Source organism: Lampetra fluviatilis, chromosome 7, assembly GCF_964198595.1.
Source record: "Lampetra fluviatilis chromosome 7, kcLamFluv1.1, whole genome shotgun sequence".
Taxonomy (NCBI): Eukaryota; Metazoa; Chordata; class Hyperoartia; order Petromyzontiformes; family Petromyzontidae; genus Lampetra; species Lampetra fluviatilis.
Window position 1 is genome coordinate 16,556,306 of NC_136281.1, and position 22,013 is coordinate 16,578,318.

At 48.0% G+C, this 22,013-nt stretch overlaps 1 protein-coding gene across 1 annotated transcript in view; it reads left to right on the plus strand.

Annotated features, from left to right (window-relative positions):
- The first annotated feature begins 443 nt into the window (after positions 1 to 443).
- The window catches only part of EHBP1 (EH domain binding protein 1), a 101,468-nt gene continuing 79,898 nt past the window's right edge, over positions 444 to 22,013 (plus strand). The window contains 3 exon segments of the mRNA XM_078858698.1: positions 444 to 556; positions 5,712 to 6,085; positions 18,210 to 18,267. Of these exon segments, the coding sequence (XP_078714824.1) occupies positions 5,982 to 6,085; positions 18,210 to 18,267 (162 nt within the window). The 5' untranslated portion in view covers positions 444 to 556; positions 5,712 to 5,981.

Below are 22,013 nucleotides of genomic sequence, written 5' to 3' on the forward strand. Positions count from 1 at the left end.
ATCGTTGCGTAAAAATAAAGATGTTGGGCCGATTTAATGTTAAGGAATGTGTTTGCGAGTCTCGGTGTACAGCTGGTGCTGCATCTACCCGGTCATCTCAGCCAGCCAACCCATGGCACCAGGGTCTGCCCCGAGACCTCCACGTGATAGCCTCAAAGTGCACCTGGCCTGGCACAGGCGCCGCGATGCCCAGGTGTGGTCGTGGTCTGCTAATACGTGAACACGCTAAGAATCTACACAACTCACAGCAGCTGATGAGTTTCATAAACCTCCAATGACTCCGCTTCGGGTCGTGCGAGTCCAGGCGAAATCCAGTCCGAGTTTTAATGGGTTGCGGCTGCGCTCCAGTCCGGGATTTGTCTATAATCCGTCCCGGGTTTAATGAGCGGCCCCGTGGGGGGGGGGGGCGACGCGGAGGGCGTGGAGGAGGAGGAGGAGGCTCGGGCAGAGAAGCAGCAGCAGATACAGCAGCAGCAGCAGCGGCGGCAGCAGCAGCAGGAGGTGAAGCAGCAGCAGGAGCGCGACCGGGGGGACGAGGCTCTGCGATGGCCGCTCGGTGAGCAACACAGCCCTCGCTTTGTGTTCAAACACCAACATCACCATCACCACCAACACCAACACCATCACACACTACCACCACACACTACCACCACACACCACCATCACCACCAACATCACCAGCAGCAACACCACCACCAGCAGCAACACCATCACCACCACCAGCAACACCACCATCACCCCCATCACCACCATCATCACCATCACCACCACCAGCACCACCAGCACCATCACCAGCAACATCACCAGCAACATCACCACCATCACCACCACCACCACCAGCACCACCAGCACCATCACCAGCAACATCACCAGCAACATCACCAGCAACACCACCATCACCACCATCACCACCAGCAACAACATCACCAGTGGTGTGAGTGCGTTGGCGAGGTGGGGCCTCTGGCTGCACACCACATCGCCCTTCCTTGTTACACACGTACGGTAGGTAGGTCTCGTGGTAACGGTGGTGATGTGGTAACTGTGGTGATGTATCCGCAGTGGTAACTGGTGATGTATCATCAGTGGTAACTGTGGTGATGTATCCACAGTGGTAACTGTGATAACTGGTGATGTATCATCAGTGGTAACTGTGGTGATGTATCCACAGTGGTAACTGTGGTAACTGTGTTGATGTATCATCAGTGGTAACCGTGGTGATGTATCCAGTGGTAACTGTGGTGATGTATCATCAGTGGTAACTGGTATAGACGTGTACCTACCTATACCTATCGGTAACGACGTTACCATGTTTTAGCAGTGGATACATGGTACAGTAGTGGTGTTCCTAATGGTAACTGGCGTTTCCGCCTTGCGTAGCGTCACCGTGGCACATCTGTGAATGGTAACTTGGTAACTGGTTCATCACCACGGATGCACTTTCAAAGACGTCCCCGTTCTATATGCAGAATGTATCTGTTTAACCTGGTGCTGTACACGGTGGTTAACCCAGGCTGCTGCTGTTGTTGTACACGTGTGCCCCTGTGGTTGGGACCTGCTGTAGTATGTACTTCACTAATGTAGTATATGTACTACACACATACTACGTAGTGGCTAATTGGGATGATTTTACACGCGTGTCAATATCATGGTCGCAGTCGTGGTTCCACATATGGAGGAGTATGTGGCGGATATTGTGGCCTCCTTTTTTTATTCTTCTTGGTTCTTTCTTTCGGTAAAATAACGTAGAAGGGAAATAATAAAATAATAAAAATTAAACAATAAAATAAAATACTCACGACGTTTCGGCCACAACGCAAGCAGCCGTCCTCAGGTGAAGAACAGGTACTGTATGATATCACACGTGTGTACTGTATGATCTCACACGTGTGTACTGTATGATCTCACACGTGTGTACTGTATGATCTCACACGTGTGTACTGTATGATCTCACACGTGTGTACTGTATGATCTCACACGTGTGTACTGTATGTTCTCACACGTGTGTACTGTATGTTCTCACACGTGTGTACTGTATGTTCTCACACGTGTGTACTGTATGATCTCTCACGCGTGCACTGTATGATCTCACACGTGTGTACTGTATGTTCTCACACGTGTGTACTGTATGATCTCTCACGCGTGTACTGTATGTTTTCACACGTGTGTACTGTATGTTTTCACACGTGTGTACTGTATGTTTTCACACGTGTGTACTGTATGATCTCACACGCGTGCGAATTGTGGTTGTAATACAGCTTTAGAACGGTGGCTGATTGTGTTGTTTACAAATGTGTTGATACGGCCAATGTGTGTGTGTATTGTCTTGTGGTGTTCACTCCTTGTATCATTGTTATGCGACTCGTGTAAGGACACGTCCGGCATACCGGTAGGCGATTGTGTGTTTACAAATGTGTCGGTATAAAGACGGCTAACTGTGTTGGGTGTACAGACAGTCGTCACGATGATAGTGGTTGTGTTTGTGTGTGCTTATTACGTTCATCAGAATAGAGGATGATCGATGCTCACCCATGTATCACTCGCACTGATAAAGGGTACCATTGTAGGGGCGTTACTTCTGCAATGTATCGGTGGTTTGAGTGTGTGGTGTTTCTCGTTTATCACTGTGGCGGTATTTGTGTAATACAGTAGTGGACTTTGAGTGTGTGTCGGTATTCATAAGTATACTCCATGCCCGAGGTGTGGACTCGAGTCATGTGACTTGGACTCGAGTCAGACTCGAGTCATGAATTTGATGACTTGCGACTCGACTTGGACTTGCATAACAATGACTTTGTCCCACCTCTGCTCCATGCTACAGCTGTGCGTGTTTACAATTGTGTTGTTGTTGTTGTTGTTATAAAGGCGATGTTGGTTCTAATCTCTCATTGTACCGACATTGACGACACTTGCTAACACGATGTTTGTCCCTGGGTAGTAAGTGTCATTTTTTAATTGCTTATGCCTAAAAAGTATTCCCCACAAACTTTGCTTTTGTGACCAGGACTTTACGTGAAGGAATGACACAAATGCACACCGCGTTTTCACATTGAAAATAGCTACATTTCAAAATATCACTGTCCTGGTCACAAAAGCAAAGTTTGTGGGGAATAATAGCCACTTTCAGTACTTTTGAGGCATACGCAATTAGGAACGAACACTTACTGCCCAGGAACAACATGTTTTATTGTTACACAGTTCAATCTACTGCACTCTGCTGCAGGGCTGTTTTTGTTCTATTTTGTTCATGGCAGTGGGCTGTGTGTTTACAAATGTGTTCTCACATTGCAGGAGACGAGAGGCACGCTACACATGCGTTGTAATTGTAGCAATACAAAGATACGGAATACGCGATAACTGAAGTTGTTTTTTATGGACTTTTATTAACCTAGCTATCAAGAGGAAAGTTCTACTCGGTATATGTTCAATTCTAGAATCAGTATATGTTTTCAGTGCAGTGGAAACCTCGTTATTCCAAACAGATGTGTTCCATTACATTTGTTATTGTATATGTGTTGTAAATACAATAACCGGATCGGTTATTTTCAGGACTGTGATAACCGATCGGTTATCCTAATGGTTTACAGACAGCTGAACACACCATATTCTAAACAGTTGATGTGGAGTGCGGTTATGTAATGAGTATTGCCTCTACCACGGCATCAATAGTGAACTGAGGTTGTGGAAGCTGTTATTGGACGGCAGTGCTGGCACTTAATGAGCTCCATATGTGCCTTCCTTGATTTTCAAAGTGTCTATTGTGTGTGTGTACAGGGGGCAGGCAGGGACGTCGCATACTGCGCAACATTTCTAACGGCAGCGCAGTGTGTCCCAATGCAGTGTTGATGTAACTGTCTTGGGAAATGCGTCACACCGCTGGAATAAAGTGGCAGCTAAGGCAAGGATTTAAACCGCATCTGCTGTCATTACAAACTTAGCACGTCACCCGAGGTTGGTTGAGTTTCATCAAGTCATTACGGCGCACAGGAAGGGCACATTTTATTATTCCGCTGCCTGTCAATTAAAACAAACGAGGAATGAAGTAAGGCTAATTCACGGAGAGGAAAGCTCGATCACCCGTCTCAAACTCGGACGCACCGGTGACATGAAACCGAATGACTGTACGTGGCACGTTTACTGATGATGTAGTCGCGGCCCACTTTACCACAGGAGCTATTGCTTGGCCATCGGCATTGTGAAAAATTTCAATTTTAAAGAGATTTCAACATTTTCCTGTTGGCACGTGCGCTCTGCTGCTTTGGTTCCTCCGTCGCCTCATCCACGGCGTGTTGTTGGGTGCTCCTTCGTCGAGGACGTTTTTGACCGGGTTAGACCGTGGCCCTCATTGCAAGTGTGGCTTGGTTAAACTAACATACTGGGTATATTGAGTCTTAAGCGCAAATCGTGTCCGTGTTTTAATCCTCAGCCCTGCGACGAACGTCCGAATGTGGCATCGGCTGGGTCCGCTTAGGGCTCTTTTTTTTTATTGCCGTAATATACAGTGGTAATCACGTGGTGGCAGTCGGATGCGTAGATTGTCACGGCCAGTGGCTTGTGAACTTCACACGCAGGGCACGGGGACGGATGCCTTCAACCTTGAACGTCTCTCTGTGGGTCCCAAGTGCACCGCAGGCTGCTCGACGGATTTGTTGCGATTGATAAGTAAATTGACGGAATCGTCTTGTCGACTGAGAACAATGAGATGGGGGCAAAAGTGGTCGTCGCATTCATCCCAGAATCTCGTTCATCGAGGAGGATGGGGCTGCCTGCATGCTCCAGCGTGAGACTCATCTGGTTTAGAGGTAGGATTTGTGATGGCACGAGTCTTGAGTCTGCTTCTTAAGTTACCCGGCCATCCTTTTTTTACTCTCAAGAGATACATTTATTTGCTCGTCACCTGCGCGTCTGAACTCGACGATGGCGTTGCTAAGAATGGCAGGATGACTGTTGCTAATACAGCTGTACCAGTCTCGGTCAGGGTTTGGAACTGTGGTGTCATGGAACAGGTAATAAGACTACTTCGAGCTTGCATTACAAACTCATTTCAGATGCAGACAGTCGGTTACCTCTACAAACAAGTAGCTTGCACGAATAAAAACCCCATTTCACTCTTGTGAATAATTGACAGACGTACAGTGCTCAGCATGCCTACCTCTGGAGCGGGGGCATTTGTGTAGGCAATGTCATTACAGTGAAATGTCAACGAGCTCTTGGTGATTTAAAAAAAAAATCATCCATATGGAAATGTGTGTTTTTTATGACAACTTCTCATTTTGTTTGGCACCGACTGCAAAACGTGTCCAGTTAATAGTCTAGCTTATCGTAGATTTGGTGAGTTGGGGAACTGTTGATGCTGCCTTTTGCAGACCTCTTGGGCCTTGAAGGCCACGTTCTTGAGTTTTTCTTTGTTTTTGTTAACCACATCTGCAAAATTAAGGGCACCCCTCTGCTATGCATCATAATAGTGGGTAGCTTCGGGCTGTTTCGTGGCTGCCGTGACCTTGCTGCAACGTGTTGTGTTGGCATAAGCTGCGAGTGTTTTGATCGCAGACAAACAAGGCCTGTGATTATGGTTTTTACTGACTGGAGGAGCAGCCAACTCACTTCCTGGAGCATATTTCAACTAATTTATTTATTTAAAGCTCGTGACGTGCAGTACATGTTGCGAATGAAAGTGAATAATTTTGCCTATGTTTATTATTCATATTTTGCAGGGGCTGACTTTCGCGAAGTGAGGGCTGCGACCGGAGCCAGGCAAGCACCAGGCCTTAACCAAGCCATGTAGAGCGGGCGCCGGTCTACTGCCAAGTTCGCTACGAAGACTTGACTATGCGTGGGACACTGAAGCCATACGTTTAGAGCTGTACCTGTACAGTAACCGTGAATTTTTATGCAACATTTTTAATTTATTTATTACATTTTATGCAATTGGAGCGATTAGCCGTCAGACTTTGGAGCTCATTACGACGTGGCACGGCTCAATCATGTCTTCGGTTTGGAAGCGACTGCAGCGAGTGGGAAAACGTGCCTCCAAGTTCCAGTTTGTGGCCTCCTACCAAGAGCTGATGGTGGAGTGTACCAAGAAATGGTGAGTACAAGTACTTGATTCAATAATAATCTTAAGCAATTTCTCAATCTCTCTTGCTGGGCGAAGGCTTCTTCCCCGTGCCATGTGTCGGCCGTGGGGTTTGTTTGTTTGTTTGCGTACTTCACACCGCAGAGGTCGGCGAGGGTTGGCGAAAGGGAGAGGAATGTGTCCTGCGCTGGTGCAGATGTCATTCGCCGCTGATGTTGGCCATGGTTGTAAATCGAACTTGGGTCACTGGGGTCAGAGCGTCATGTGCAAACCAGTGGCTCCATGGCTCAACCGACCAAGTACTTGATCAACAAATACAATTGCTAACTTGTGTATTATCATCTTTACGAATATTATATTGGTGTTTGTTGTAAGCGATAGCACTACGTTTAGAATGGCCCAGTTCCCATTGATGAGCCAATTTATATCCAGGTAAAAGGTTATGCACCATAGTCTGTAACTTAACGATCGAGCAGTGACATTATACTGCCTCTGAATATCAGTAGGGCAATTATGATTCACCCTCGCCTAGCTTTAATTGCTAACAGGCGTACCTGTGACACACAGTGCATGCTAACATAATTTAGCTACAGTAATTGGAATATTGACTGCTTGTTACCATGCAGGAGTTGTAACCCCCTTTTATTGATGTGGATGCCAATTTGGGGAGGGAGGGGGTCCCATTGCTTAGTCCCCGGGCCCTCTCCGTAACCACGCTTCGTCACGGGGCCCCACGAGCCACGAGAAGAGCATCGTTGGTGGTTGAATGTTCTCATTGTTGTCGTCGTCGCTGCCCGTTTATTTATTTATTTATATAAAATCCACGCTCTGAACGGTCAAGGGAAGAGCCGTGGAACGTTGTAGCGTATGAGCGTGGAACACATGCCGCTCGGTCTCCTGACTCCATGCCTGCTCACATGACCATTACCCTGTGCACGGAGCACGCCGCAGCTCGATGCGTTAAGCATCACTGTGCTGTCGCTCCGAGTGCTGGATTTAGGGACATTAAGGGGTCGTGTCGATGAATTTTAAGATAGAATTGCGCCGTGCAGTGAGGCTGCGCAACAACTTAAGACCTTTGCATGCATACATATCTTGGTTATGCTCGGGCAAATCAATCCGCAGAAGCTCCTTTTTGATTTGGTAGTCGTGTTGTTTGTGAAACGTGTTGCGCAGTTGAATATTGGAGAGTACAGTGCTTGCTGAAAAAAGTAAATAAAATGTAAACGGTGAAATTCTACCGACTGTAATTGCGCAGAGAGACTGAAGCAGATGGCGAGTGAGATGGAGAGAGACGGACAGAAATCCGGAGATGCAAAGAAGAGAGTTGGAGGCAGAGGCACAGGGAGATGCAGACTATGGAAGATAGAGGGAGAGACGGACAGAGGGAGATAATTGAAAGACAACGAGGTGGATGGACAGATATTTATCGGTTTATTGATGAAAAAAATAAAAGATTGAAATATTCTATTCTGCTTCAAATTCGGATATTCACAATACATGCGATATTAAATCAAAATATCTAAAGTTTTTTTTTAACATACTCGTGTTTTTATACATACAAAAAAACTGATTGGATGTACTCATAGTTCAAAAATAAGTGTACAGTGTGTTCCATTTTATTGGCATGACACATCTTGACATTACTGCAATATTGATGCGAGCCGTCCGGTACACTCTGCTTGCACGTGTGTGCCACCGACGCACTGCAGGAATTGAGCTAAGGGTGACCTTAACGCGACACACATACTCCGCAGTTATATATAACATGTGACGCAGATGCCAGCAACGATATTCAGGGAAGACTCTCACTGTCTCTTGCGCTGTCGCTGGTGTGAGCCGTCTGGCAGGAGAGAGAGCGAGAGAGAAAAAAAAGACGTCTGGCAGAGAGGAAAAAAACAGTTGCGCGCAGACTTGGCGCGCGTGCGCGTGCCCAGCCTGGCTAATTTACATGTTAACGGTGTCCCTGCGTCCCGCCCCTCTCGTTCCCCAAGATTAGGCACCGCGCACTGAATTTCATTGCTCAGGCTTCTGGTAAATGAAAGCTCTCGTGCCACCGGCTTTCACGACGAAGGCCATGCGTGTTTTTAATTCGTGACTTGTTTAGCGTCTCGATCACTCTCCTCTTGGGTGCGGGTTTTCCGTCGGACACGTCCTACGGATGCTATTCTTTTTCTCGGCTGGTCACGAGCCGCTTGGTGGCGGTTTCAATGGGGAATTCCGAAGCTCTCGCAGATATCGCATTTTGGGATTCACCCAGGATGCCAAACCCCAGCCAATGGCCTGCGCCGTTTGCTGGGGGTGGGATCGCTCCGCCGTGACGACTCTCTCGCAGCAGACAATTGGGATTATAAACGCACTGTAATGCTGGGGGCATTAACAGCGGAGCAGCGATAATGCTATATTTAAACGTGATTACGAATCCAGATGCTTGTGAGTCACTGTTGGCATCCGTATGTTAATTAAATGCTTTGTGGTAATTTTTGCATCGCAGAATCCTCCACGCACCCACGCAGTTGCACTGTTACCTTTTGCAGGAATACGAGATGGGGTTTTTGCCCCTCTTTACCCATTGGTAAAATCACCGTGACTCACAGTTAAAATCCTATTTGGTGATCAACTCGCTCCTGCATCCTGCATGGTCACTACAATTAGTCTTACTCTGTAGGAAGGCAGCAGTAATTGGCCTATGACTAAACTCATCCCTGTTCCGAGAAATGCAGAATATCCACCATTGGCTCAGGGCTATAAACATGCTCATTTCTGTGGGAACTCAATTTGGCTTCCAACTATATTTGGTCATCTACACAAAAATGTAAATGGTATTAAGTACTGTAATCTTATTTAATGCCCATATATATCCACTCACACGTTTGGTCCTTTGACATTTACACATACTACACGGTGAACTTAAAACGTAGGTTATTGCAGCCAACATGTCGATGTTGAATGTGGTGATGAAAACTCTGATGCCACCGGTGAAGCAGCATTATCGGTCAGAATTTGATCAATACATGGATACGTGTAAAACTACCACCACGTGGCCTAACCCGAAAACAAATATGGATCACTCCAAAATATTTTGAATGAATAGCATCAGTTTGAAGCTAACTGCTTCATCATTGATCACAAGCCACTGATCTCCGTTGCAATTGTCGAACCAGGTAAGGCGTCTGTGAGAAGAGACTGCCAGCATGTAACCTAGCCAGTGTGCGCTAAATGCTGCTGCTGCAAATTGTCAAGGGTAACATTTTACGTTCACATTGGCTTGAGCACCAAAAAAGCCAGATTCCCTACAAAGTTGCACAGGATGAATGTTGTTTTTGACTCCACGTGGCCTTATATGGGTGCGTACGTGTACTGTACCGCACCAAAATCTTGGCTGCATTCGGAAAATGCTGGCCACGTTAAAAAATTACAGTCGTAAATGTCACATTGCACAAACATTACTGTAATTCGCTGGACTAGTAATTCTGAAAATCTTGGCAACTTTTTTTGTTAATTTATCTCAGACGTAACGACAGTACACGTTGCGCGCTGTGTATGCAGTACTTTGCTTTATTGTGTTTGTGTCTTTGTGAGTGGCCTATAAGAGTGAGCAGCATGGTCCTGCAGTGCAACAAGAACTGGGATGGTGCAAAAGTCCATAATCGGGAAAGGCTTGGGCCATGAAGCAGACTGCACACAATGCACTGCTTCTTCAAGGGGTCGATGTGTGTCTGTAGAATCATTACACTCTGCTAGTGCGTACAAACACTGAGTATGTGAATTTTATACCCACGTTTATCTCGGCCAAACGATTAGTTAGTCCGTGAGCCTTGATGGAAAGTACTCTTGAGGTGGGGTTTATTAATCAAGGAGCACGTGATGAATGGCAACCTTCAAGTCGGCTTCCTTTCACTCGGAGCTTGCTCTTGAACACGACCAAGTGGTCTGAAAGTGGACATACCCTCCTCCCCACACGTGCGCACATCGTGCTTTGTAAATGTGTCCTGCTCATTACAAAGTGTGTTTGTTACCAGCAATCTAAACGTCACGGGCAACAGGGTCCAGTTATTTTTGTGTGTGGCCCCGGTCCAAGTTAGTTGACGTCCAACACGTGATGTTAAACGGGTAAAACTGGGACCAAGAAAAAATAATTGCTGTAAACAGGGTGTCCTCTCTTGCTCAAAATCCTTGAACGCGTTTTTCAGGCTCCCCTTATCTTATCATACCTTTTTGAGAATCGTTGCGGGTACAGTGATACACACTTGCGCCGTTGCGGTTAGCGTTGCTTGTTGGATTTTAAGGTTGTGGAACCCTGAAGTATATGCGGGCAGGAAATGTAAAAGCCGAGTGATCACACTTGGATGGACATCTATTGTAAAAAAATGGCTTTTAGAGTTACCATCAAAATGAATGGAATTTGACTGAGGCTTGAAAGCTGATCTCACAACCTTAAACATCTGCGCCTGGTTTTTTCCTGAAAATATGCATTGGCAAGGTTACTGTAGATGTTGATGGTTTCCATACGAGAGAGAGAATAAGAGGCGGGGTTGGAATGAGATGCATTAAAGTCGAGTTTCTGCTGCCAATTCTTATGCCCTTTTGTGTGTAACATGCGATTGTTGAGCGTAAGCATGAGGAAATGAAATGATGCTCACAGCCGTAGAGCATGACTTGGTCATCCTTGCCTTCCTTGTTACCATAGCCTCCGTTATACAAGCGCAGCGGGGAATATGAGCAGAAGTACAGGGGCCTGGGTTTATGTGAGGAAGTTTGTGTCGGAAAGGAGTGTGATTCCAGATAGCGAACTTTCTGTGTTTTAACCTCAACTTTGCATAAAGAATTCCGCATTGCACGCGTCGCCCCGCAAACTCATGCATTGTCCTCTTGTCAGCAGTAACAGAAGGAATCAAAATAGCAGAGCATGTGATGTATGGTCCACATGGGCACATAAACTAGAGAAGGCTACATCACAATTACGGTGGCGGCGTTTGCAATCGTGGTGATTATGATGATGATAATCGTGGCTTCTCTAACACGTGTGAACATGGCATGAGGTCGGCTCTTACCAATCACGCCAAGGGTTATTTTACATCCACACCGATTATGACAGGTCTTTTTTTACGTTTTTATTGCATGATAGAGCTCTCTTATCGAATCGAAATTATGTTTGGCCAGCAGTTTTCAAAGTGCGTACCTACGTGGATTTCCAAAAGTGTGATACAAGTCACAGCAAAATGTAACTTATGTCAGCGATAAAAAAAAATCCAGAAAAACATATCTCAATCACCATCGGTACTCGGTTACCAATTTGTCCCTTCCTGAATTCTCGCTTGGGCTGAATGCCCAAGTGCTGAGTTGGGAGAATTCCCACTCAGCGCAAACTGCTGCTGCAAGCCGAGACAGTATTTGGCATACAATTTACAATGGCAGTGATGTATGTATGTTGTGCTTATTTCGCTCCGTACGTAGCCAATCGCGCTAATCGGAGGTGTGGGGGAAGAACAACAAACTAAACACAAAAAAGCACTTGTAAAGAAATGAGTTTTCAAGTGATATTGATTCGGACCCTGCATGACGCATGATCTTGTCAGTGAATTATAGCAAATATCATCTTGAAAATCTTAAAAAATCTGGTGCCCAGATGATGATGATAATGAGCACGTGTTGTGTAGCACGGTTGTGTACCCACACATACGTTGACTATACACAAGCGCGTACAGTACCGGCTCGCAGTACGGAGCTTTATTTTCTTTGCGCTATTTGACCAGCTGGATCGCACGCTTCCGGAGTCTGTGGCGGAGAAATGTTTTTATCCCCACGAGGGTTCCAACCGGCACAACGCAGCTTTTTGCAGTGCGTGCATGAATATGCGCATGGATCATTGGGGTTGGTGTTGTACACTTGTGGGGAAATAGATTTTGTCAATGATATTCTGGAAATCATCATCATTAGCCATGATCAATCCACTGCTGGCCTCCCCACTGCCATGTGCTCACAATGCTGCGATGTAAGAAAAAATCCACCAAGCACCTGCGGTTACGCTGTTGGTATCGCTCCATCTCCTGGCACGTCATCTCGGATGCGTTCTGTCCCTTGCCTGTCGCTCTGCAATTATCCTTGACCATTGGCAACCGTCCCTTTATTTTAGCAAAGTCCGGCCCAAGCCCACTTACTTTGCTGAACAGAACGACGCCTTTTTAAACCCATGTAAATTATCTTATTTTTTGTGTGTGCATCTCTCTTATGCTTTCATGCGCTATTTAAACACGTTTATTCCAATTTACTTCGTCAGCAACCGTGTTTCGTTTTTGTAACATCTTGCAGATTTTAAACATTTTAAGTTATAGATAAATATGTTATTCCAGAGACGCTATCGTGGAGACAATACTCTGCTGTGTAGTCACTACTATTTGCTGTACTCGGCAGTTTTGGAATTCTTTCACGTGGCAGGAAGATGAATGGAAAAAGTATGTCAACCGGGAGGGCATTGTAAAAGTCGTTAGCAAAATCCGATAAATGCGGCAATTAATAAGTGGGAGCTGCACATGCTGATCATGTGACCATGTACCGAAACGTTGAAGCCAACGGTACCCTGGCGGAAAGCTATTTATTGCTTTTTGATCGTTTGCGCTCGAGTATTTTTCTTCTCTCCTTTAAAAAAAAAAACAGCTCCGGGGGCTGGTCAAGTAAGAACACGTGCGAATATTTACCGTAGAGCTCTCGCACGCCCAAATGTGACGGCGTTCCGATGCGAATCTCTGCCGCGGGAGAAGCCATCGCGGCGCCGCCCCCACGATGTTGTTTCTGTGGGCCGCGTCCACGCCCCCCGCCGCCCACGAATTGCGAGAATGTTTTCTATCGTGGGCCCCCCCCTCCCCGCCCCGTGGGTCACGTTTCGCCGTGCGATTCGGGTTACTCCGCCGCCCGGGCCTTGCGTGGCCTCCCGAAGCGCGCTAAGTCGCTACCTGTGAGAGGAGGCGGCTGTGGTGGCGGCCGCGGCGGTGGCGACGGTGAAAATTTAGAACGAAACGCCGGACAAAGCTCCTTGCAGAAAGGGCTGAGTTTTATTTAAAAGACTGCGCAAGACTGGCACTGTTCAGTTCCGTACTGGGGTCCGCTCTACAGCCAGGGTTTGGGATTCGATGCGGAAGGTTCAAGCTGGGAAACGCAGAGCTTGAAGCCCATCACATATCGCAGAACTGCTTCTGGAATATCTTTGATTTGACCGCTTATCCACATTAGGAGGAAATACTTTGCCAGAAATTAATGTTCATTGAATGACAGTCAAAGAATGTTTTTTTTAATTCTCATGGCTGGAATTTAAGCGAATTAAGTGCAAAATCAAACTTATTGAAATGGTATTTTATGCAGTTATTGACCGGGCTGAGACCGCCAACTTGAGAACCTGGTTTAATCGCAGGCAGCTGAAACCTCGATTTGAAAGGAAGATGTCGGCAGTGCACGGACAGCACTCTGACCTCTGAGCCAGTTGACCACCTCGATTTAGAAATAATTGAACTTTCTAACCTTTTTGAGTTGCATTAAATTGCTTTACTTTTTTTGTACACAGATCAACTTTCTCGTGTGCTGTGTTGAAGCAATAGGAGGGCACGTCTGTGACAATTTGGGTTTCTCTTTCTAATTTTTCTTGGACTAAGGGTAATACAAACGGAGCATGAACCTTCAAGCAAACTCTGGTCATCCTCGCAGCGGCTTTTGGGCTAACCATCGAACAAAGACGGTCACCGCATCGCGTGCTTTCCGATGCGCGTCTGTGACCAGCTGGAATGCTCTTCCTTCTGATATTAGGAAGCCACCGGAGCTATGCACTTTTAAATAATCTAGATTGAAAACAAATTTTTTTCGAATAGATGTTTGTGTTTAGTTTGTTGTCCTTGCCTCGCACGTCCGATTAGCACGGTTGGCTACGTACGGTGTGAAAGAAGCTCGAAATAAAGATCGTGTTTCGAGCGCCGTCACTTGGTCCCCCACGGCATCTCGCTGTAACATCGCACAGCGTGGTTTTATTCGCGCAAACACTCTTTTATACCGGATGACGTCCGAGTTTGTGTTATGTTTCTGCATCCTGCGGCATATATAATTCATGCGCGGCGTGTAAGCCATGTGTACGCGGGGCTTGTGCACCCCTGTAGGTTACACGAAGATGAATTGTGCAAAGGAAGTCGATAAATAATTAAACCGTAGAGACCTTAAGCTGTGCAACCACGCGCATAATTAGCAGTGTTGTCGCGTGTTTGGTTTTGGTCCACGTGAAATTTTCGCTGGGACACTCGCACACTGCGCCAATCTGCGTCCTCCGCAGGGCGATACCTCCTGCACGTGCGCGGCACTGCGGAGCCAACACAAGCAAAGGATGGAGTTGACCCATTCTGCCTCCCCCCCCCCCCGCTAGGGGGTCGCATTCCCAAGCTTGCCAATGAACCCTGGCTCGCAGTGCGTGCCATAAAGCGTAGAGGTTAATTTAAACAAGGCTCTGTGCTGGGGGGGGGGGGTAAAAGCAAAATAAGTAACCGACTCTAAATGAGTAAAGAACACCACACAAAGATCGCCTTTGTGAACGCCGGCCCGCCGTGGCGTTTTAAATAAAATACGGTCCGTACTCGTTAATGGCGGCCTCGCTCTGGGCTTGTGCTGCACACGGGAGCACAAACTATGCGAGCGATGCGGGGTCCAGCTCGTTCGTCACTTTCTACCCCAACGGGGCGCTTCGCGCTTCTTCTGCGCCTCTGCTCGCTCACAAACTCCTCCCGCCCTATGGCCTGTGGTGGGATTTGCCCGTGGGATAAATACCTCTGGGGGGGGGGGAGGGGTCATCTCTTCCACCCTCCCCGCCCGTCCCGTCGCTAACGCTCTCCGTTAATTGCCATGTTGCGAAATACTGCATCCTCTTGAAAATGTCGTGGGGGGAATTTTGGCCGGACTTTTCGTGGTTCTCCTTTTGGGGGGCCGTGAGAGCTGCAGCCAGGAGGACTTGCTCGCCCGACGAGTGCTTGGCCTCTCCCGGTCAGAATCTACCATCGTGGCTTTTCTGCAACATCTCCACCGCGCGGCGTGTCGAGGGACGCCGCTTCTACTACTTCTTGTTCTTCTTCCTCGTGCGAAATGGTGCTTAGAGTTACGCTCGCTCGCACGTGTCGCGTGACAGAACCGATGCGTGCGGGCGCAGTCATCATAACGGCCCGCATTCCAGATGAGAAACATTTGCAACCCGCTGCCACAAAAGGCCTTCAAGCAGGATGCTCTGCCGAGTTCCCCATAGTTCTCACGTGAGTGTGCTCCGTGTGGGGGAAAGGATCAGCGCTCTTCCTCATTGCATTGAAATGCTGCCGGTGGCTTCTTAACGCACGGAATTGTTATTTCTTCTCTGCCGCCTCAATTCAATAACGTAAATCCCAAAGGAAATATTTCCGTCGCTTGTTTGGTGGGGACTCGCGAGTTGGTTTCTTGTCCCAACTTGCCGAGGAGAGCCGTGCAGCGTGAACCTCTTAAAATTATTGTTTCAAAACGGCGAACGCGAAATTGCGGCCGTGGTGGTTGTAGGTAAGGGCCATTGGCGCCCTGCCCTGTGCTATTAAGTACGCACGCGACAATTCGTCGATTTGATCATAGATTTTTATGCTCACGACACTTGCATGAAAGTCTGTTTTCATTAAAACTAATGGTTGGAATGAACAGGGCAGTGCAAACTTGACAGAGGAGGACAACAGAGTACAGATAACATGGTATCATCGAGACAGTACAAACGAGAGCGCGCAGACAGTACTAAGGAACAACACAATACAGACGCACACGAGCAGTACTAACGAGGGAGATAGTCCAAACGAAGTGGACGACGTGAAATGAGATCGTAAAGTTTAAACAAAACAGATTGTGTTCTGGAATCATATCTTGGGAATTAATATAATTATTGGAGGACATGTTTCGTGCCCAGACTTCTCTCTGCCCTCTCGAATATCTCTAGGGATGTTGGCCACAGTTACTCTGGAGTTTGCCCCCCCGGGAGAGGGGCTTGAGCTCGCTCACATTGGTTCACTTGTGTGGTGTCAAAGGGAGATGCGTGGGTGGAGAGTGTTGGCTACAAACAGAAACTGTAAAGAGCCGGGGAGCGGCGAACGTGGCCGTGTGTTCGTACTCCACCGGTCTCCCTGAGTGCGACTCATCGGTGCCACTCATCGGTGCGTCCGAGATTATATTCCCTAGTTGTGGTTATAAAAAGTGAAGTGTGGCACGTAACTTGGCCTGGAAGGAGCACCACGTGGGTGATGAGGCAGGGATGGTGGTGTCAATATTTGCTGCATCACCGTTTCCATTCCGGTCACTGCGGTGTCATGTAGACCGAGGCGTGATCAGCTTCGCGATTTGAACACCCGCGGTTCTGATTTAAATGCCCACTTGTCTTAAACACGAGCCCAGTCCCAAGTTTACTACATTTTGTTGTCCCTGTCGGTGCCGTTAATGGATTCAAATGCCCTGCGTTAATGTAAAGGTGACAGCTGTCAATTGCCGTGCTTTGTTATTTTTATACGTTTGGGCCACGTGAGCGTGTAAGTCGGATAATATTTCTTTCCCTCTTGCCAGAGCACTCTCTCGCTGTCTAAGTTTGGAAGCTTCCGGACGAATCCGTTCGCCCATTTAGGAATTTGGCCTCGCGGTGTCGGCACGTTCGCCGCCGGAACGGAGCGTGACGAGTCGACGGTGGGTCGGTTCCCTGCAGCTGCCCACGAAATTCATGTTTTGGGAAATGCCAAAGTGCGCCGTCTCTCACGAAGCAGATGGCGCGGACACCGCGGCGTTGCCATGCGCCGCTGTCGTAAATTAGGAGAGCTTGTCACGCGTTAAATAGCAACGGGGATAACTCCGCACATTACCATGGTTTTCCAAGTTTTTCTCGCAAAATCAAAGATGACAAATTAAAGGTCACCGGCGCTTTGGGGTTGTGTTTTGTAGACGTACAGCAATTGCTCTAAAAATTGCAGATGAAAGCCACGGCTTGCTGTCAATCGCAGGGCTTAACCTTGACTCCACCTCGACTTAGTCGAGTGTGCGGAGCCTGGTTTTGATGTGCGCACGTGACAAGCGTGACTGGCGCTCGGTGATTTATGGCTTCGCTCAACCACACGCCACGTCGGATCCGTCCGCCGCACCTGTACATGGACTACGCAGGCGGGCGGTAAAGCCCAGGCCGGTGCGTGCGGCCGATTCGTCGTAGTGGCGTTGTGCTGATTCGTGAGCCACGACAGCGACACTAGGCGCTGTGCCGTGTAACCACGGAACGGTCGATAGGGCTGGTGGCTTGCCGCTGTCTCGTTTGTGGCAGGTGCCGATAGAACATTTCTCGGAGTCTTATTTGTTTTTTTTTGTCGTCCGTCCATGGCCGCTTGTCTTCAACGAAGGAATAATTGTTATAATTGAATTCATTAATTACATGGAGGTGCTTTGTCCGTTGTGCACTGTTGTGATTGTGATGCGTTACACCTGCGGTGCCATAATGAATGATGTCCGCACTCATTTGTTTGAAAACCGGGTGACTGACGCCAACACTCCTGTGTGTTTGACGTAAACGGTGTTTGAGTTTACGAGTGCATTTGTCATCGTTAAGCCCTCGGAACATGAGGCTGCATTTGCTCCTGGAAGCACGTTTTCTGACCACTCAGTACAGACCTCATAGTGAGCCACAAACTCCACAGGGAGCAGCTCATAAATGCGGGAGCTCATTATTCAATTGAAGCCAAATACGCGAGAGTCGGTCGATGTGAGAAATATGTCACGTGACTTAGAGCAGTTACATAATGTACAACTCTGATGAAAATGTCACACCTAATAAAACTTTTTAAATAATCTTCTGGGATTGGAAAAAAAGTTTTGAAATTGGTAAGCCAGTTTGCATGCAGCAGGAAATAATTCTGCCAGCAGCAATCCTCGCCTAATGTTCTATTTTTGCTTGAAATAAGTACCTGTTGGTATGGGCATTGTAGACAACTGCCCGCTTGTTTGTACAGCGAGCACGCGTGCCTTCCACATGGACGCCACGCGTACCCCTTCCCGCGTCGCGATGCCGCTTCGCTCGGTGTGTCTGTGCCGCGGAGGCCCAGGTTGGCTAAGTGCCGTGTGGTTGGTGTTCCCGCAGGCAGCCCGACAAGCTCGTGGTGGTGTGGACGCGCAGGTCCCGGCGCAAGTCGTCCAAGGTGAGCGGAACCTTCGTGCGCTGCTGGTTGGCGGTGCTCTCCTCGTGTCATTTTTGTAATCGTAGCATTCCACCGTGCATCCGTTTATGGTTTCGCTGCTTCTCGCTCGATCGACATGCGAGGTGGCTCCGTTAGTGCGCATTCTCCTGCCACTCGTGCAGCCAGTTATCGCTTTAAGTGCGTGCATCTGCGACGGTAAATTTCGTTTAGGAGGCTGCCTTTTAAAAAAAATTGTGTATCATTAACTCGTGTTCTCCCCTTCACTCCATTGGTACAGTTTTGCGTGTGCTGCACACCCAGAGTGCCTACCCCCCGGCCAACCCTACGCCTAACTCCTCCCCACCCCGGCCGTAACCCCCGTACACGAAGGGAACGCAAAGCTCCGTGCCGAACACGCACACACGATCCCCTGGGGCCGCTCGTCCTGGCCCAGAGCGAAGCTGGACTTTCAAGGGCGTCTGTCAGCAATGCGCGCGGCGGTTTATTCAGGGCGGTGATTCACGGCCCGAGCACATCCGCAGCCAAGTCGCTGTGTGGGCCTCGATTCCGTGGGGGGACTTGTACCAGCTGTTGCAGCAGAGAGCGTACGTGACTCGGGGTGTTACGGTTTTACGCTTTCAGAGAGCACGTCCCCGGTGTCGGTGGAAGTTCGCAAACCAACTTTCCTTTTTGCGTCGCAAAATTAAGACATCGCTGGCCCCGAGGTTTGCCGTGCCGTTTCTTTTTTTAAAAGCAGCCAGATTTCGTCCTCCGGCGAGACATTGGGCAGCGATCATCTCCATGGTGGACATGCTACACACTCACGGTCATGGCTGATCCCCACCCTATGGGGCGACCACTATTTTGATTTCCTGTGAAGTGCTACAAATTTTATCTTCTCCCAGACGGATGTGGCACTTGTTGTATATGTTGGGTGTGAAAATTTTGATGTGTTGTATGCGTGCGTGGGTGAAATTATTATGTTGTATATGTGGGTTATGAATATTCAGTGAAAATAATAATAATCAATCGAAATTTGGCCAAAGGTGTAATTATCCGGAAATACTTTAATCCATGTAATTACGCACATTTAATTATGCCAATTCGAGAGGTAATTGTAGTAATTATGCGAGTGGGTGTAATTATGATAATGCAAGTCGTTATGATAACCAGACCCCGCCTCGGTGACGAGGGTGGGTTATCGATCGGAATAAGGCAATTAATCGTATGCAGTTATGCAGGTGTGGTGTAAGTATACAAGATTAACTTAGATTAACTCGGCCTCGTTGTCTAGGTTCGTCTCATTCTCGCTTATTTAGGTCCCCGGTTCGCCCCGTTATCGCTTTAACATTTACTGAGTATGTGTTAGTGTGTTTATTAAGGTCACCAAGTTCAGATCTCAACGCAGAAGCAGATCTTATGCATAGACTTCAGGAAAGAATCACACAACCACTTCTGTATTAATCAATTTATTACTAATTCAACTTCGACTATGATATAGTATGCGAACTCTCAATCCCGGAACGTCAACACGGCATCAATACAGTATCATCAACGATTGTCTGATTTCACTTGACAACGGCACATGGATCCCGCGTAACGCGATGGTTGTTAGTGAGAGAGAGAGTCGTTAAAACATGCAAATACTATGCTAAGAAAACCTTAACGTTAATGAATGAAAGATGCTTGAAAGATTATACGGCGATAAAACACAATCAAAACAGTTATTATTCTTAAAGGCACCACTCTCAACAGATACATCGCAGGTTATCTGACAACAGAGTGGCTCGGCGGAAGGAGGTGCCAAGAATCAATTCGTATTGATGGATCTGTTGGGAATTTATGCGATTAAGAGTACAGTCCACTAAATATTAAAGATAATACTCTTACAAATGACGGATGGCCATCACTCGGTCTCGAGTTTTTCTTCACAGCCACGGATGGCTTATGGGTTCGAGTGGGTTTGAGTGGTAAGAGTTGTCTTCAATAGTCAGTGTTCGGAGTCGGTTCTTTATGTCAAACAGATGCCTGGGGGTCGTGTGGTGAGGGGGCGGTGCGCGTCATACGTATTAGTCGCTCCTCTGTCGCCGTGGGGAATTGGTTGGATGCCTGTTGATACGCTGTCGTAGTTCGGAACCCGGTCGGTAGGTGGCGCCCGCAGCTCGCTCGCAGCGCACCGTCGTCCTCTCGTCACCAGACCGCGACCCTGGCTGCCAGCAGGGGCTTCTGACGCGGCAGGTTGAACTGTCAAGCGGGTCTTGCCCGCCTGCAGAGGCGACGGGGAGCTGCTTGAGTCGAGCCCCGAGAGCCAGCTGAACTCGGCTGAGTCCCAGAAGCTGAAGAGTCGAGCCGACCCGTTAGTCGCAGCTCGGCTGGTGAGTTCGACCCTCTTGGTCGAACTCGGCTGATGAGTCGAGCCGACCCTTCCGGTCGAGCTCGCTCATGAGTCGACCCGTTGGTCGCCCTCGTGATGAGTTGACTCTCCTGGTCCAACTCGGCTGATGAGTCGAGCCGACCCTTCCGGTCGAGCTCGCTCATGAGTCGACCCGTTGGTCGCCCTCGTGATGAGTTGACTCTCCTGGTCCAACTGGTTTCCAATGCTCAGAGTCCTTTCTTTTATGCCGAAAAATCCCTTTGGGTCCTGCCCACAAGGCGGGGTTTTCTTTTGATTTACTGTGTCAGGATCTGTCCGTGTGTAGGTGTGTTCATGTGTGTGTCCGTACGTCCGTGTGTCCTTGTGTGTATCACCCACGGCATTTTCCGTTGTCATACTCCCTCCATAAAATCCACGAGCAAACAATCAGGTGTTACAAATTGCCTCGAGGTCATGGGTGCGATTCATCCCTTGTTTGGCCTTCTTCATGAACCAAAACACAGACGTTACAAATCGTCTCATAGGCGTCTTTGTCCGTGTTGCACCACCTGGAGGGAGGGGCATACTCCCCCCGACTCTCGCTGACGCATGAAGAAATGATTAAAAGTTTTAACATTTGTCCCTTACCATTTCCCAGTTATGATTCTGTATTTAACCTAAGGTCTGTCATTTCCCATCGTGGTGCTTGACTCAAGTGGAGGTTTCCCCGAGCGTGTACACACTCATATCCCGCGCTGCGGGGATACAAAGACGGCCGGGATCTCCCTTTCTCTCCGACCCTGGGTTTAACATCGCTCTTTTATTAGGTATTTTATTTCGACCTGGTGGTGATTTATCCCGTTATGCTTCGGGTCGAGTTGTATCAATAACTTTAGCCTACCCTGTTGTTAAACTCCGACTTTAACGTTATTTTAATAGCAATACAGAATAATTGAGCTTTTCGACTTAACTAGGCGAACACGAACTTTTGGTAACCCCCCCCCGCAGCCTCGCTGTTCAGCTGAGCCTGCAGCCTTGAGAGAGAGAGAGCAACACCCTTATTTTCGTCTCACTGTGGTCATCCAACCTTCTGCTCTGGGAGTGTGATTAATTTCAGGACAAAGCCCCCTCACGTTCAGACGTGCAGTGGTTGTTAATCAGCCCCCTCTCCTGTGTTCACAACCTTGAGCTGAGTTTATCTTTCAGCTGCAGAGAACAAGGCGTGTTCCTCCTCCCTGTGTGCACGTGTTCCAATTAGCTCGAAATCCCTAACACACAATCAGTGATGACCCCCCCGGCCTTCTGTGGCCGTGATCCAGACAAAGGCGCCTCTGCTCCTTTCATTGCCCAATTATTTGCCCATGTGCTGAGGTCATAGATGGTTGGGCTTTTTTGCTTTAACTGTCTGGCTGAC